Source organism: Pituophis catenifer, unplaced genomic scaffold (genome assembly GCF_029215685.1).
Source record: "Pituophis catenifer annectens isolate HBS135680 unplaced genomic scaffold, rPitCat1.0.hap2 SCAF_1, whole genome shotgun sequence".
In the NCBI taxonomy this organism is placed as follows: Eukaryota; Metazoa; Chordata; class Lepidosauria; order Squamata; family Colubridae; genus Pituophis; species Pituophis catenifer.
Genome location: NW_027256881.1, coordinates 249748254 through 249763031, shown reverse-complemented (window position 1 = coordinate 249763031; position 14778 = coordinate 249748254). Strand labels below are relative to the sequence as shown.

Sequence of the window (14778 nt, the reverse complement as noted above, 5' to 3'; positions counted from 1 at the left end):
ATAGTGGCCTAAGAGAAGTTAAATATCCTTCTTTTTAAAAGATGTATATTTTTTTATTCTTATCCAAGATGAAAAAAATTAAATTTTATCAGCAAATACACCTTTTAGCAGCATAAGGAGACTTCAGCAGAAACCAAGGGATGTCAATTGTTTGTTTGTTTATTTATTTGGATGCCATCTGACTCCAACCAACTCTGAGTAGCTCCCAACTATAAAATAATATTAAAAACCACAAAATATGGGAAATGAACAAAAAAACAAGAACAATATTAGTTACAAAATAATCACAAGATGGCAACCCAACAACAAAACAAACATAAAACCTCAAACGGTAGGGGCCCGATGTCAAGGCCTGTGCAAATAGCTTTAAGGGTTTTGGGAACATCATCAGCTTAGGAGCCACACAGATCTCAGAGAGGATCTCACTGTAGAGGGTACTTTATAGGACTCTAGTTTATAGAATGTAGCTGTTTACACGTTGCCCCAATTCATTCCCCTCAAATCATTCGCACTTCAGAGCCATGGTGGCGCAGTGGTTAGAGTGCAGTACTGCAGGCTACTTCTACTGACTGCCAGCTGCCTGCAATTTGGCAGTTCAAATCTCACCAGGCTCAAGGTTGACTCAGCCTTCCATCCTTCCATCCTTCCAAGGTTGGTAAAATGAGGACCCAGATTGTTGAGGGCAATATGCTGACTCTGTAAACCACTTAGAGAGCACTGTAAAGCGGTATATAAGTTTAAGTACTAGTTCTAGTGCTATTTTCTGGATGTGTAAAGATGCAAGACCAAGGCAGTCCTTGTTAGCGTCACTACTTTTAGGAGCCACTGCCATACAGCTCTTTCCTGCAATAGAGTTGTAATACTAGAATCCTCAGGTTCCCTGAGAAAGTCTGTAAGCAGCCAGCTAATGCAGGTGACATCTTTTAAGTGCCTTTTCCCATATTGGTGCTGTTCTGGGAAATGGGCTATTTAGTTAGATCAATCAATCAATCAATCAGAATAGAGTTGGAAGGGACCTTCAAGGTCTTCTAGTCCAACCACCTTCTCAAGCAGGAAACCCTATACCATTTCAGACAAGTGATGTCCCTGTCTCTTCTTTAAAATCTTCCAATAATGAAGCACTCACAACTTCTGACGGCAAGCTGTTCCACTGGTTAATTGTTCTCACTGTTAAGAAGTTTCTCCTTAATTCCAGGTTGCTTCTATCCTTGATTAGTTTAGTTGCTCTTCTTTGCACTTCTTCCAAAGTCTCAATATCTTTTTTGTAACGTGGTGACCAAAACTGGATGCAGTATTCTAGGCGTGGGTTTATAAACTAAGGGTTTATAAAGCAGTGCTAATATTTCAAGTGATTTTGATTGTATGCCTCTGTTTATACAACCAAGGATTGTATTAGCTTTTTTGGCTGTTACCGCATACTGCTGGCTGATATTTAAGTGATCGTCCCCTTAAATATGAGAGAGAGGGAGAGGGAGGGAGAGATGACAGGCAGGCAGGCACGCAGGCAGACAGACAGATGTAATAATGGCATTACAGTAGGTCATAACAGACAGGAGAGGTTCAGAGAAGTTCTGATATCGCAAGAGTTGTTGTAGTTATAGATACTTGTGTTCAGGAGCTCAAGACAATGTTTTTTCTTCCTCTCCTTTCTCACCAGAGACCTGTGGACTTAGAAAAAGTGACCAGCATGCTTCCATACTTAGGGTGGACTAGAATGTGGGTCTCCTCATTCCCAGTTCAATTCCTTAACCACTACATCATATTGCCTCTCAGTCACAGGCTCCTTTTTCATCCTAATGTTTTCCAGTTATATAGACTTCAGCTCTCACAGCCATGAGCCAGTGCAATCAACCAAAAGCAACAATGCATAGCAAGAGCCTGTCATAAAAACAGCATCAGAAGGTGGCCTTTGGTGACAGAGGACAATAAAATAAGACTTGGTTTTTTAGTATTAATTTAAAAATATTAAATAATGAAAGACTATTACAAGAAAGCTTGATATTTGTCAAACAGCTGAATGGTAAGCCAAGAGCTTATTTTGCAGATTTACCTTTTTCAGGATTGAAGATCAATGGAGAACAAACAATAACTTCACTGACAGAGCTTCACTTTTCTGGAGAATGCTTTTCTCATTAAACAGTCCTATAAAAAATACCCATTCTAACTATCTCCTGCCCAGCCCAACAACAGTGCGGGAGCTTTTACCTTGGAGCATTCTGACATTTTCTCCGGCCTGTTTAGACACAGGCAGTCTGAGTAAAATATAGGAAAGAACACCAATTGCCTCTCTCCTCTTGCTGTTTCTATTTATTCCCACTGTGTGGAAAGAAAGAAATTGACTCCAGCCCTGTAGAATATCAAATATTTAACCAGGCACAGCTTGTGGGGGAAGATGGAGAGGACTTTGGATGCTGCCAGATGCCCCCCTCCTCCCCACATGTCTCCATTAGGGTCTTCCTCTGGTCAAGATTTCCTGATTTCTAAAACAGCCTGCTTCAAAGACTAGGAGAGGTAAAAGGTAGATTTAATAATACATATATATTGCTAGTAGTAGTGGTGTTACTATTATCTCTAGTGCAAGACTGGAGTCTAGATAAATTGTACAGCCTGAGGCACAACCCAAAGATATTTTATTTGACACTCCCATTTTGTTTTCCCTTCACGGCAGTCACAAGAGTGGGGGGAAAGAGATCCTATAAGAAGAGATCCTATAAGAAGATCCTAGCAAACAAAACTACATTACATGAATCTATTCCATGATGCCCCTGCAACTCAGACTATTCTATATTTAGACTTGCCAAGATGAGTCAGACTCATTCCCAAGGGGAAGTGCTGCCTGCAATGGAAGTAAAATGGATCACGAGAAATAAAAATGACAGAAAGAATCTGTCAAGTAAGATGCTAGCAGAAATCCCTGAAGTCTTATCTTGTAAATGCATATACTAATCTGGATTAAGGGAAACCAGGACTATGGTTGCCAAAAGCAGCTAAAACCACCCACTCTACCAGCCCCTTATTCCAGAGGGTTCACTAACTATTCAAATTATTATTTTTTTAAAGGCTCCCAAATTAGATCACTGTCTTTGAGATGAAATATTTAGTTGTTTGTGTAAGAGCCTTTTAATTTAGCCAATGAAGTCATGGCTCAGAGGTAAGTCTGTCTGTCTGGAAAAGGGATTTCTTACATGATATAAGTAAAGGTAAAAATTCCCCTCGCACATATGTGTTAGTTGTTCCAGACTCTAGGGGGTGGTGCTCATCTCCGTTTCAAAGCTGCCCAAAGATATCTCCGTGGTTATGTAGCTGGCATGATTAAATGCCAAAGGTGCACGGAACGCTGTTGCCTTCCCACCAAAGGTGGTCCCTATTTTTCTCTTGCATTTTTTACGTGCTTTCGAACTGCTAGGTTGGCAGAAGCTGGGAGAAATAATGGGAGCTCTCCCCATTATGTGACACTAGGCATTCGAACCGCTGAACTGCCAACCTTTCGATCGACAAGCTCAGCATCTTAGCCACTGAGCCACCATGTCCCTCTTACATGATATGGATCTCCTTTATTAACTACTCTTTTTTTTATTACAGAATGTTAGTACATACAGAAAATAAAATGTCAGTCGCTTGGATCTAGGAATTAATCATATTTGCTTGCATGGGAAACAGAATATGTGTCAGCATTATTTCTGGATGGTAGCCAGTGTAATACATTTCAGAAAAAAGGACTGCAACAAAACCCATATTGTACCCTCACACACACACACACACACACACACACACACACACACGTACCTTGCCCTCCCCCAACCCCCCCCCTCTCTCTCTCTGTATATACATATATATATATATATATATATATATATATATATATATATATATGCATATTCTTTCTAGCCAGGTTTTACCTACGTAAACCTGGCTAGAAAGAATATGCACATAAAAGCCTAAGAAAAAGGAAAAAAGACATATATATATATATATATATATATATATATATATATGTAGGTCTTTGGTTATTCGGGTCTTCTCCCACGTAAAATTGGAAGTGTCTTGGCGACGTTTCGACGAAGTCTCATTCGTCATCTTCAGGCTGGTGTTCTCGGCTTCGTGCTTCCAGGAGCAATGTGAGATCGCAGCTGTCTCTTCCTTTTAACTGCTAGTGGAGGTGTGAGCTGATTGGGTGGGAACTTGGCTGTGTTCTGATTGGGTGGAGGTGTGTTCTGATTGGTTAGGGGCTTGGCTGTGCTCTGATTGGCTGGGGTTGTGTTCTGTTTGGGTGGGGGCTTGGTTGTGCTCAGCTTAGTCTGAGTTGCAGGGGGATTTGAGCTGGTGAGCTGCGTTGTTGTTGTTTGGCTTCGTGTTTGTGGCCGTGTGAGCTCTTCATGGTGGGTGTCAGTCTGCTTCATGTATGGATTGGAGGGGTTTAAAGTGGCTAATGATGCAGCTGCGGTCTGGCTTCTGGTCCTTGGTCGTGGCTCATTATCAGTGTGGGTTTGAGTCTGCTTTCTGCGTGGATGTGTGGTGGTGACATAATAATGAGCCACGACCAAGGACCAGAAGCCAGACCGCAGCTGCATCATTAGCCACTTTAAACCCCTCCAATCCATACATGAAGCAGACTGACACCCACCATGAAGAGCTCACACGGCCACAAACACGAAGCCAAACAACAACAACGCAGCTCACCAGCTCAAATCCCCCTGCAACTCAGACTAAGCTGAGCACAACCAAGCCCCCACCCAAACAGAACACAACCCCAGCCAATCAGAGCACAGCCAAGCCCCTAACCAATCAGAACACACCTCCACCCAATCAGAACACAGCCAAGTTCCCACCCAATCAGCTCACACCTCCACTAGCAGTTAAAAGGAAGAGACAGCTGCGATCTCACATTGCTCCTGGAAGCACGAAGCCGAGAACACCAGCCTGAAGATGACGAATGAGACTTCGTCGAAACGTCGCCAAGACACTTCCAATTTTACGTGGGAGAAGACCCGAATAACCAAAGACCTACATACAAACACCCGCGAAAACTTGAGAAAACATATATATATATATATATATATATGTAAGTTTTACACATATATAATTTGCCATGTACTGTATATTCCTCTTGGCTTCTAGGTGCTCACTAAGAAAGGATTTTTCGAAATGACCATCAGAGCATTAGTATTTCCTATATTATTATTAACAGGCTCTGATGCTAAGGAGTTCTACTCCCCCTCCCCATCTGAAAAGAAATCTGTTCCAAATGCAAAACACAAGCAGGGGAGAGAAGTTTCACTTTCAGTTTTACTTTCACAGCAGGAAGCAGCTTTACTACAGAACAGTTGAGCTAAGCCATGGCCAGGCTCCTTCCAGTCTCCTTCTTGCTCACACAGCAAATACTGTTTCACTTTCCAAACAGCCCTCTAATGCTAAGGAGTTCTACTCCACCTCCCCACCTGAAAAGAAATCTGTTCCAAATACAAAACACAAGCAGAGGAGAGGAGTTTCACTTTCACAGCAGCAACCAGGGGATAGGATAGGATAGGCTTCTGTGGGGCAAGGCTGAGGGAGAGAAAGGGGTAGGATAGGGGAGGCTTCTGTGGGGCAAGGCTGAGGGAGAGAAGGGGACAGGATAGGAGACATTTCTGTGGGGCAAGCCTGAGGGAGACAAGGGGATAGGAGAGACTGACTGTAACTACTCATTAATTTTCAAGCTATGTCGATTTATCAAGCCCCATCACATAGTTTCTTGGTGAAGCATAGGTATCCAGCTAATATAGCTGCAGCTTTGTAACATGGAAAGAGCAGTTTTGGGTGTCAACAGCCACCCTATATTTAAGATATGCAATGATCAGTCGCAAGAAAATTTATCTCTGAGCCTAAAATGAGATGCTTTGACACCTCAGAATCTTGTAGTAACATGCTCCAGAACAGATGCATGCTTTGGAAAGGATTGTCCCCAATGATCAAAGAGTTATTGGCTTGTTGCAGGCAAATTAATTAGTTCTTTTGTAGACAGACAGAAACCTTTCAAGTCAGTGTTGACTCCTGGCAACTGTCTAGACTAGTTCTTGTTGCTTTCTTGGAAAGATTTCAGAAGTGGCTTGCCAATGCCTTCATTTTAGAGCTGAGAGAGAGTGACTGGCCCAAGGTCACTTAGTTGGCTTCATGCCTAAAGTGGAACTGGAACTCACAGTTTCCTGGTTTCTAGCCTGATGGACCTAACCACTACACCAAGGTGGCTCTCTGCAGAATGCAGATGGAGTGTATGCTTCGTGAGAATAAAGTCTACTGGTTTCTGTTCAGAAATGCAATATATTATGCACATCCACAATCACAGACCAATCAGAACACTAATGGCTGCAAATGTTGCAGGAGCACTATAATTCCATTCCTGTCATCTGAATTTCCATATCAGATTAGAGAGACTATTCATATCAGAGGGAGCATTAGTACAAGCCCCTTTCCATTTAGTCCATTTTTCTGGCAATTTTCTCTCTATGTATGAATCAATATCAAGCCTTGGTGGCATTATGGACACATCAATATGATTTACTTGACAATAATAGCAAATAATTTTTTGATTCTAGAATAAAAGTTCCCAGTCTAGGGATTTCCTAGAATCTCCTATTCATATATAAGTAGGTCCAATACTGCCTAGCTTTTCAATATAAGCTAAGTAAGGGTGATTAGATGCTACCACCTAGTCGGATTATTTTTACTTTTACTTTATTTTCTACCCAACTCCAGACTCACTTTGGGCAGCTCACAATATAATAACAAATACATAAGATAAATAAATAATACAAGAGGAAATAAGCAATGTGGCAAACCTGGAGCACTAATATCAGAACTTATGAAAATATGATTAAATTTAACAAGGGTTCCATCCACCCTATTCAAAGACCCAAAAGAACAGCCAGAACAGCCTTCCAGAACACCATCAGGGTGGAAATCAACTGGATCTCGGGGGGGGGGGGGGGAATCTCATCCCAAAGGTCAGATCCGATAGAGAAGGTTCACTTTCTTGCTCCCAAAATATTACACTGTTTAATCTGAGGTATCCAGAGCATGCCCCCTGTTGGCTCTTACCTGCTGGATAGACACCACGGGATATAGGTAGCTTTTTAAATAACTAATTTCCGTGCCACAGAGGGCTTTATAAGTGGTAACCAGCATTTTGAATTACGCTTAGAAGCATAGTGACAACTCCAGCATGCAAACCAAGAGTATCATATGGTCTTGTCTAGGTAGCCCACCATTTCTCAGACCAGATATATTCAAGGATATTTGGATATGAATTCACTAAACAAAGAAACATAATGATCTTGAGCTTTGATTTAAAGAAAATTAAGAGTTTTTACAAGTATGTATGGAAGATACATAAAAAATGGTTAAAATAATAGAAACAAAATTGTTCACAATGATAATGATTACATATTATCAGAAATAGATATATATAAAACATATGAAATTTGATTCATTTTCATGCCATCATTTCATTAAATATGATTGGACACTATTACAAAAGAAAAGCCATATCAGTTTTGTTTTGTTTTTTAATTTTTGCAGTATGACCAATCTTGTCTCTTTTCTCTGGAACGAGTACTGGTGCTTTGTAGAGCACCACTGACAAATAAAGGCTGAACAAATTTTCTAAATTATCTGAAAAAAATGGCAACCTCCAGTGCAAATTAATAAAAAAGGTCACATTAAATCAGCCCTCCAGATTTTCACTTTTCAAAGACAGCTAGAGTTGAGAATTCCTGCAGAGATCTATACAATTGTCCCCAGTTATGTCTAGAGCAACTATGATTCCCAAATTCATCCATTAATCAAAACACTGTTAAGCTACACAGTAGGTTCTAAAGCTTTTACCTGGACAATGTCATCAATTTTCAAATACAGTCCTACTTTTCCTTTGACAAAGGAAATCAAAATCAGTGTAAGAGTTTCAGTGAACCAGACTTTTTGACATATTAAAAATGGTCCATTAGTAGTATGAACACTGGCAGCACAAGCTTTTTCCAAAGCTCAGATTTTGTTCTCCACATTTTTAGTAGAACCCATAATGTCATTCTGAGATAGAATAACTCTATAGAGAGAGCTGGTGATCCTATGCTTGATCTCCTTTACACAAAATCTATCTGGCATGTCTTGATCCTACAGTTTAATAGGACTGTTCCATGATTTGGACTTAATTCCAATGAGGTGCTTAGGTGCAACTGGAGGCACCAAGGTAGTCTGCAGTTCTTTAAAACAGCAACATCATATCCTGATGTGTGACAACTGTGACGAACAGCTATGCAATACCAAGAAAAAAATCATGTCTGGTTTAATGAGTTATAGACAGATACTACATTTGTATTCTTATATTCCAAAGCACCTTTTTGTAATCAAATCCAAAGCACTATACAGCATTACTGTTGAATACTTAGGTTTACTGTATCTGAAAGATATAGATTGTCTGAGACTGGAAATCAGACATATATAAATCAATATCAATATAACAAACGGTATATTGTTGTTAAATGAAACATGCCATTCCCCCCTCCCTTCCACCAGCATTATTTCTATGTAAAATTCAAACATTTTTACATTTCATGTCACAAAAAAATATAGTTCTTACTGACCTCCAAAGTAGACTTTAGAAGAATAAGAACTATGATCAGGAAAAGACCACGACGTCAGGTGGCAGACAAGGAAGACGCTGACGTGCCCATCCAAAGCCAATGCCCATAGCCAGTTGACAGCTCAGTGTTTCATTCTGAAGTCACAGAGTAAACTTTTAAGTAAGCACAGAGTTTGCTAGAATCCCAACCTTTTCCCATGCCTTAAATAGCTATGCAAGCTTGGGCAAAGATGAGTGGCTGGGACTGGGCACATAGGACATTCTCCATTAGTGACGCTCTTCCCCTATCCTAATATGTGGTGGATAAAAATGAATGGGATTCCATATTCCTATCTGCCATCAAGAGTTGTGCTGGAGATAACCTGAACATTCCTATCTTAACTAAAAGAGCTTACATGGGGAGAGGTGGGAGTGGGGGAATCGTCCTAAATCTCATGTATGTTTTGATAAAGTACTATTTTTGTTTTTAATTTAAAGCATCAACTATCCCGCTGATCAGTCTAAAAGGACTCCAGTTCTACCACCTCAAACCAGTGGCTGGAGGAGGTTTCGAACTTGATGAAGGTGAATCAGCTGAAGCTTAATCCAGACAAGGCAGAAATGCTGTGAACAGGATCACCTGGACAGAAACATACAGAGGCTGGATGAAGGGCATGCCTCCTCTTGAAGGACCAAGTGAGCAGTATGGCAGATTGCAGGATTTAAGTCTGGGGAAGCTTAAGCGATTACAGCAGATGGATACACATATGAACGGTTTTGTACCACAGATCAGAAAATGTGGATCTTGACTGAAATCATGCATGCATCAATTATATCCAGATTAGGCTTCTGCACTTTTCCCTCCACAGGACTGCACTGGAAAACAATTCACAAGCTGTTCAGTTATTTTTGGAACCAAATACTGGTATAGTATCAATACTATACTATTTGCATCAGATTCTGATCCAGTTCAAAGTGTTGATAAACTAAAATCCTAAACTCTTTAAAAGTCACTACAGCCATATGAACCTGCACTAATCTTAAAATCAGCATCAGAGGCCTTGCTGGCTAGTCAACTGCTGAGAGAAAAATTGACTGAGATAACAGACTATGGACATCACAGACAGGATATTTTTCAGTCATAGCCCCTAAAGTGTACAAGTTCTTTCAAGGGAAGAATTTTTGTTTCAAGTGACTTAACTGAGATGATTCTATTATGGCTGCTGCTGCTATCAGATTCAGGATTAATGATTTCTATTCTTAGTTTTGCATTACTGTGCACTGTTCACATTTGCTAGACTGAACAGTGCTAAATGTTTGTAAACTGTAGTTATTGTTCAATTGTTTTTGGAATGTTTGATGTCTACGCTTTGCATTTTAAATTGTGTTATATTCTGGAATTGCAATTTTACTATATTCTCTTTTGTAAGGCACCATGGAAGGACAACGTCCTTTCAGGCTATCTAAAAACCTTAGTAGAAAATAAATAAATATTAGTTTATATGACAGCATTGGTATTTCATACTGCTTCATGTATGTATGTATGTATGTATGTATGTATGCATGCATGTATGTATGTATGTATGTATTGCTTATGTTCCAAACAGTGAGTGTGGAAAACCAACCAAGAAAAAAAGAAAAGTAAGAATGGCAAGATTAACAGGGGATGTACACAGGTAGTCGTTGTTTAGCAACCGCACTTGGGACTGGCAACTCTGGTGTTAAGCAAAGCACTCACTAAGCGAAACCACAACTGTGCTTATGATCTTACTTCTGCTTTCTTTTCCTTTACAGACCTACAAAGGTCGTCAAAGCGAGGATTGGTGAGCAAAGTTTTCATATCTGTCGTAACTGCAGACAGTCACTAAACAAGGCAGTTGCTAAACGAGAACTACCAATATATCAACATTCAGAGTTATGCCAGAGGCTTTTTCCATGAGGTCTGAGCAAAATTATGAAAGTATATAAAAATACAAAAGTTTTGAAGCATTTATTTTTCTGTGCTTTACTGAAATAGAGGCAGTGATATTTTTTTAAAGCTCCATCAAAGGCGCCACTGCCCTCCTTTCATTTTAAATGTTAGATTCGGTCACTGCATTTTAGTGAAGGCAAAGTGACCTGCAGCATTCCTTCACCAGCAGCATTTACAGGAAGTAGAGTTAATTGCTAGGATGAATCCTTTGCCTAGTATTACATTATAAAATTTGATGATTTTTCTTCCCTCTACCCTCCTCCTTTTGTAAACAGCTCAGGAGTTAAGAGAAGGAAATGAACAGAGAAAGCCAGAAAGCTGCCTTACACTGAATAAGAATAATGCTCTCCAAAGCCCAATATTACTGACCCTGAGTAGCAATAATTCTTCAGAGTTTTATGCAGGAATTTTTTCATCTTAATCAAGAGATATCAGGATATGAATCTGGGATCTTTTGCATGCCAAGAAGGGCCCTCCCACTGAGATACTTATCAAATTTCATTCTCAAGGGGCATGATGAACCCAACACTTAAAATTCTAAACCAAACAAAGAAGTTAAATCCAAAGGATTTGCTTAGCACTACAGCCAAATAAAGCTGGCTTTGCATTCCATGTAGGAGATAACTATAGGAAATAAGCAACAGGGAAATTAAGAATCTCTGCCTATGTTGGTCTTGACTACTTATATCCCCAGATCATGTGGGACACTTGGGAAGCATCTTTGAACTCAGAGAAACACCTCAGGGCAATGAACTAGCAGTGACAGTGATCAAAACAGACACTCATTTGTTGGTACAGATCTATTCAAAGATGCATCACAACCTACAGGATCAACCAAAGGCAACGTGGATTTTACATGCTCTGTCACCCAAGCCAGTGAATATTATAAAGCTATTGTTTGTGACAGGAATGCTCTCATCTCTTCCCTGAATACAGATTCACCCTGAACATCAAGGTTTCACTTGATAGAAAAGGCCATCTCATCCTGTAAGTCAAGCAAGTACAGCACTGAGAACATCAGCACGTCTGTAATGAATAAAAGACTTCACAAAACAATCCAAAAATAGGTCTGCCCACCTGGGGAGGAGAGGCATAAACGCTTTTGATGGAATGCATGGTGTAATAAAGCTTTTACAGACCTGCCCAAAATTCAGACCATTAGTGCTAACCTGACCAGAGTGGATTTGATTTAAATCGAGTTGATTTAAATCACAATTTAAATCATGATTTAAATCACTAGTAAAAAGGCTTGATTTAAATCAACTCGATTTAAATCATAATTTTTAAAGAGCAACTGTCATCTCTGCTACTCCTTTGACCCACTGTTGACTCACCGATAGTCCCAGTGTTGCAGAATATACAGCCTCATGCTACATAATTAAGCTCCATTTCATGCTGAATAAACTAAATTATTTATGTATCTTAAATAGAAAACTATCTTACGATAGATTTTTACCCCAAAAGTTTTTTATTAAAATAAATTCGATAAAAATCAAAAAAATCCGATTTAAATCAAAAAATCCGATTTAAATTTTAAAAAATCTGATTTTTTGGATTTTTTTTAAAAAATCATTGATTTTTATCCACCCTGAACCTGACACTGTCGGCTTCTGGTAATCAGTCATTGGAAGGGGGGGATACAATTCCCTTATTCACAAACTACAAACTTGTTTACCTATTATAAACAGTACTTTTTAATCCCTCCGACCAGGTATGTCATGAAAGAAAACAATACTCAATAATCAATATAGCTTTTAGGGTTAAAAAGAAAAAATAAACTAAAAAGAGAGAAATTCAACAGTTAAGCTGGCACCATAGGGTACAATCCAGTGGTGAAATCCAAATTTTTTTACTACCAGTTATGTGGGAGTGGCTTGGTGGACGTGGTGTGGCTTGGTGGGCATGGCTTGGTGGGCGTGGCAGGGGAAGGATACTGCAAAATCTCCATTCCCACCCCACTCCAGGAGAAGGATACTGCAAAATCCCCATTCCCTCCCCACTCCTGGGGGAAGGATATTGCAAAATCTCCATTCCCATCCCACTCTGGGGCCAGCCAGTGGTGGTATTTGCCAGTTCTCCGAACTGCTCAAAATTTCTGCTACTGGTTCTCCAGAACCTGTCAGAACCGGCTGGATTTCACCCCTGGTACAATCCAAAAGAAACTCTATTTAAGTAACTAGTAGCTGAGTGCTTGGGAGCATCCATTTGTAGTGTGTGGATCATCACTTTAGGGCAATTTATAGCAATAGCAATAGCACTTAGACTTATATACCACTTCACAGTGCTTTTACAGCCCTCTCTAAGCGGCTTACAGAGTCAGCATATTGCCTCCAACAAACTGGGTCCTCATTTTACCAACCTCAGAAGGATGGAAGGCTGAGTCAACTTTGAGCCGGTGAGACCTGAACTACCAAACTGCTGGCAGCTGGCAGTCAGCAGAAATAGCCTGCAGTACTGCATTTAACCACTGCACCACCGTGGCTCTATTATGGCAATAATTAGCTGCCCAATAGTTCCCAATCTTATTTTCTAAGATGAAAAAGGTGATAGAGCAGCTAATGACAGAGAAGATACCTAAGAAGTAATCATGCAGCTCAAAAGTTAATTAGGACAAATATGGAATGGAGGGCTTATTTCTTCACATACATTATATGAGACAGCAGTAATACCCAGTAATTGAGAGTTGACTATTATAATTCTTTTTTTTAAAGGTACAGTAGTCCTCATTTAACAACTGCCTCAGACAATAACTGTTCACAGTTATGACTGTAATGAAAAAGTAACTTTGCAACCAATCCTCACTGTTACAACCTTCACAGGAAACCTTCGCTTTTCAAGTAGGCAGACTCTAGCTACCCTACTCTCACCCAGGCCCTCAGGGGGGGAAGCATCTCATATTCAACATGCCAAGCTAGGATCCACCTCCTCCCCCATCTCTCACCTCAGAGATGATGTCAAGCCACACTATATAAACCAAGAAACAAACACTCTAAGGCTAAAACTACCTTTATTACTTGTTGTGTGCTGCCCACTTCCGGTGAGATAGGCAGTTACTAAATTTCATTAAGTAAGTAAGTAAGTAAGTAAGTAAGTAAGTGGCTATAACAGAAACTTGCAAATCCTTCCCTCCCTGCTTTATACCCATGTGAATTAAAGGGGTTTCCGCCTGACCTGCTTGTGTAAATCACCTTGTCCTGATCTTTTTTTTTTTTGCTGGAGTCCACAATTTAGTCCCACTGGATTTGCCAAACTTCCCAGCAGCAGAGCAAATCCCAATCCTTCCAAGTGCACACTCCAGTAGAAGAGAGGGAAGACTGCAAAAAATGGCCACTACATCATATGGTCAGTTAAACGGCAGTTGCAAGACCCCCAGGCTGCTTTCACTCCTACTATCCATCTAGAGACACTTAAAGCTCCATTTCACCAATGGTCTATCTCCAGGATGCTGTTACCACTTCAGAGCAGTGCAGTCATGCCAGCCTTGTCTAGCCTGTACCATGTCATTCCCAACACTGGCCTCAAAATGGAATGGGTAGGTCAACTCCACGTCTTCTTAGCTGCTTTCTCCAGCAAGATACCACTAGTCAAAAAAATAGCTGGTCCACAGCACTGCTGAAATCTCCAGACCACTACTTATTCCCAGAGGGCTCTCTACAACAAGACAGCATGATACAAAATGAAACCGCAACTACATTCTGTTGCTGACTGCTGCTAACATCCATCTATCTGTTGTCCAGCTGAACACATATGAAGCTTCCATCTCCATGCTGTCACCACCTTCCCCATCAATCCATACTTCACCCCAGACTGGAATTGGGCTGCTCTAGGTAAGACTCCACCAAGCCTAAACATACCAAACTTACAAAACCACTGGTATCCCAGAGTCCAACATCTCAGTGCCATATTAATAATGCTTTTTTTAGAAAATAGTGCAAGTCCTAAGAATATTCAGAAATCACTGCTAATATTGGGAGGGCAATAGAATATTGCTTTAAGGACCAAATACTGAAGATGTAAAGAAGCTATAGTCCTTCATATGTTGTGGTTATCCTTAACCACTTATTATGCTAGCTATAACTGTTCTATTGATACCAGAAGACTAATGCAATAGAGAGGCAGGAAGTATTCCAAATCTTTCTTTTTTGCAATGCATGGGTTTATCTCTCTGTTAAAACTTGTCACCTCTATAGGAAGTGATTGGTGGTTGTTTTCA

The 14778-nt window shown here is 40.2% G+C and overlaps 2 protein-coding genes across 2 annotated transcripts in view; one reads left to right on the top strand and one right to left on the bottom strand.

Moving 5' to 3' along the window:
* KCNC1 (potassium voltage-gated channel subfamily C member 1) overlaps positions 1–9198 on the top strand; it is a 186681-nt gene extending 177483 nt beyond the window's left edge. Inside the window, exon 4 of the mRNA XM_070957443.1 lies at positions 9092–9198. Within this exon, the coding sequence (XP_070813544.1) occupies positions 9092–9198 (107 nt within the window). The remainder of the gene's footprint in view (positions 1–9091) is intronic.
* SERGEF (secretion regulating guanine nucleotide exchange factor) overlaps positions 1–14778 on the bottom strand; it is a 75725-nt gene that overhangs the window by 11355 nt on the left and 49592 nt on the right. The window lies entirely within an intron of this gene.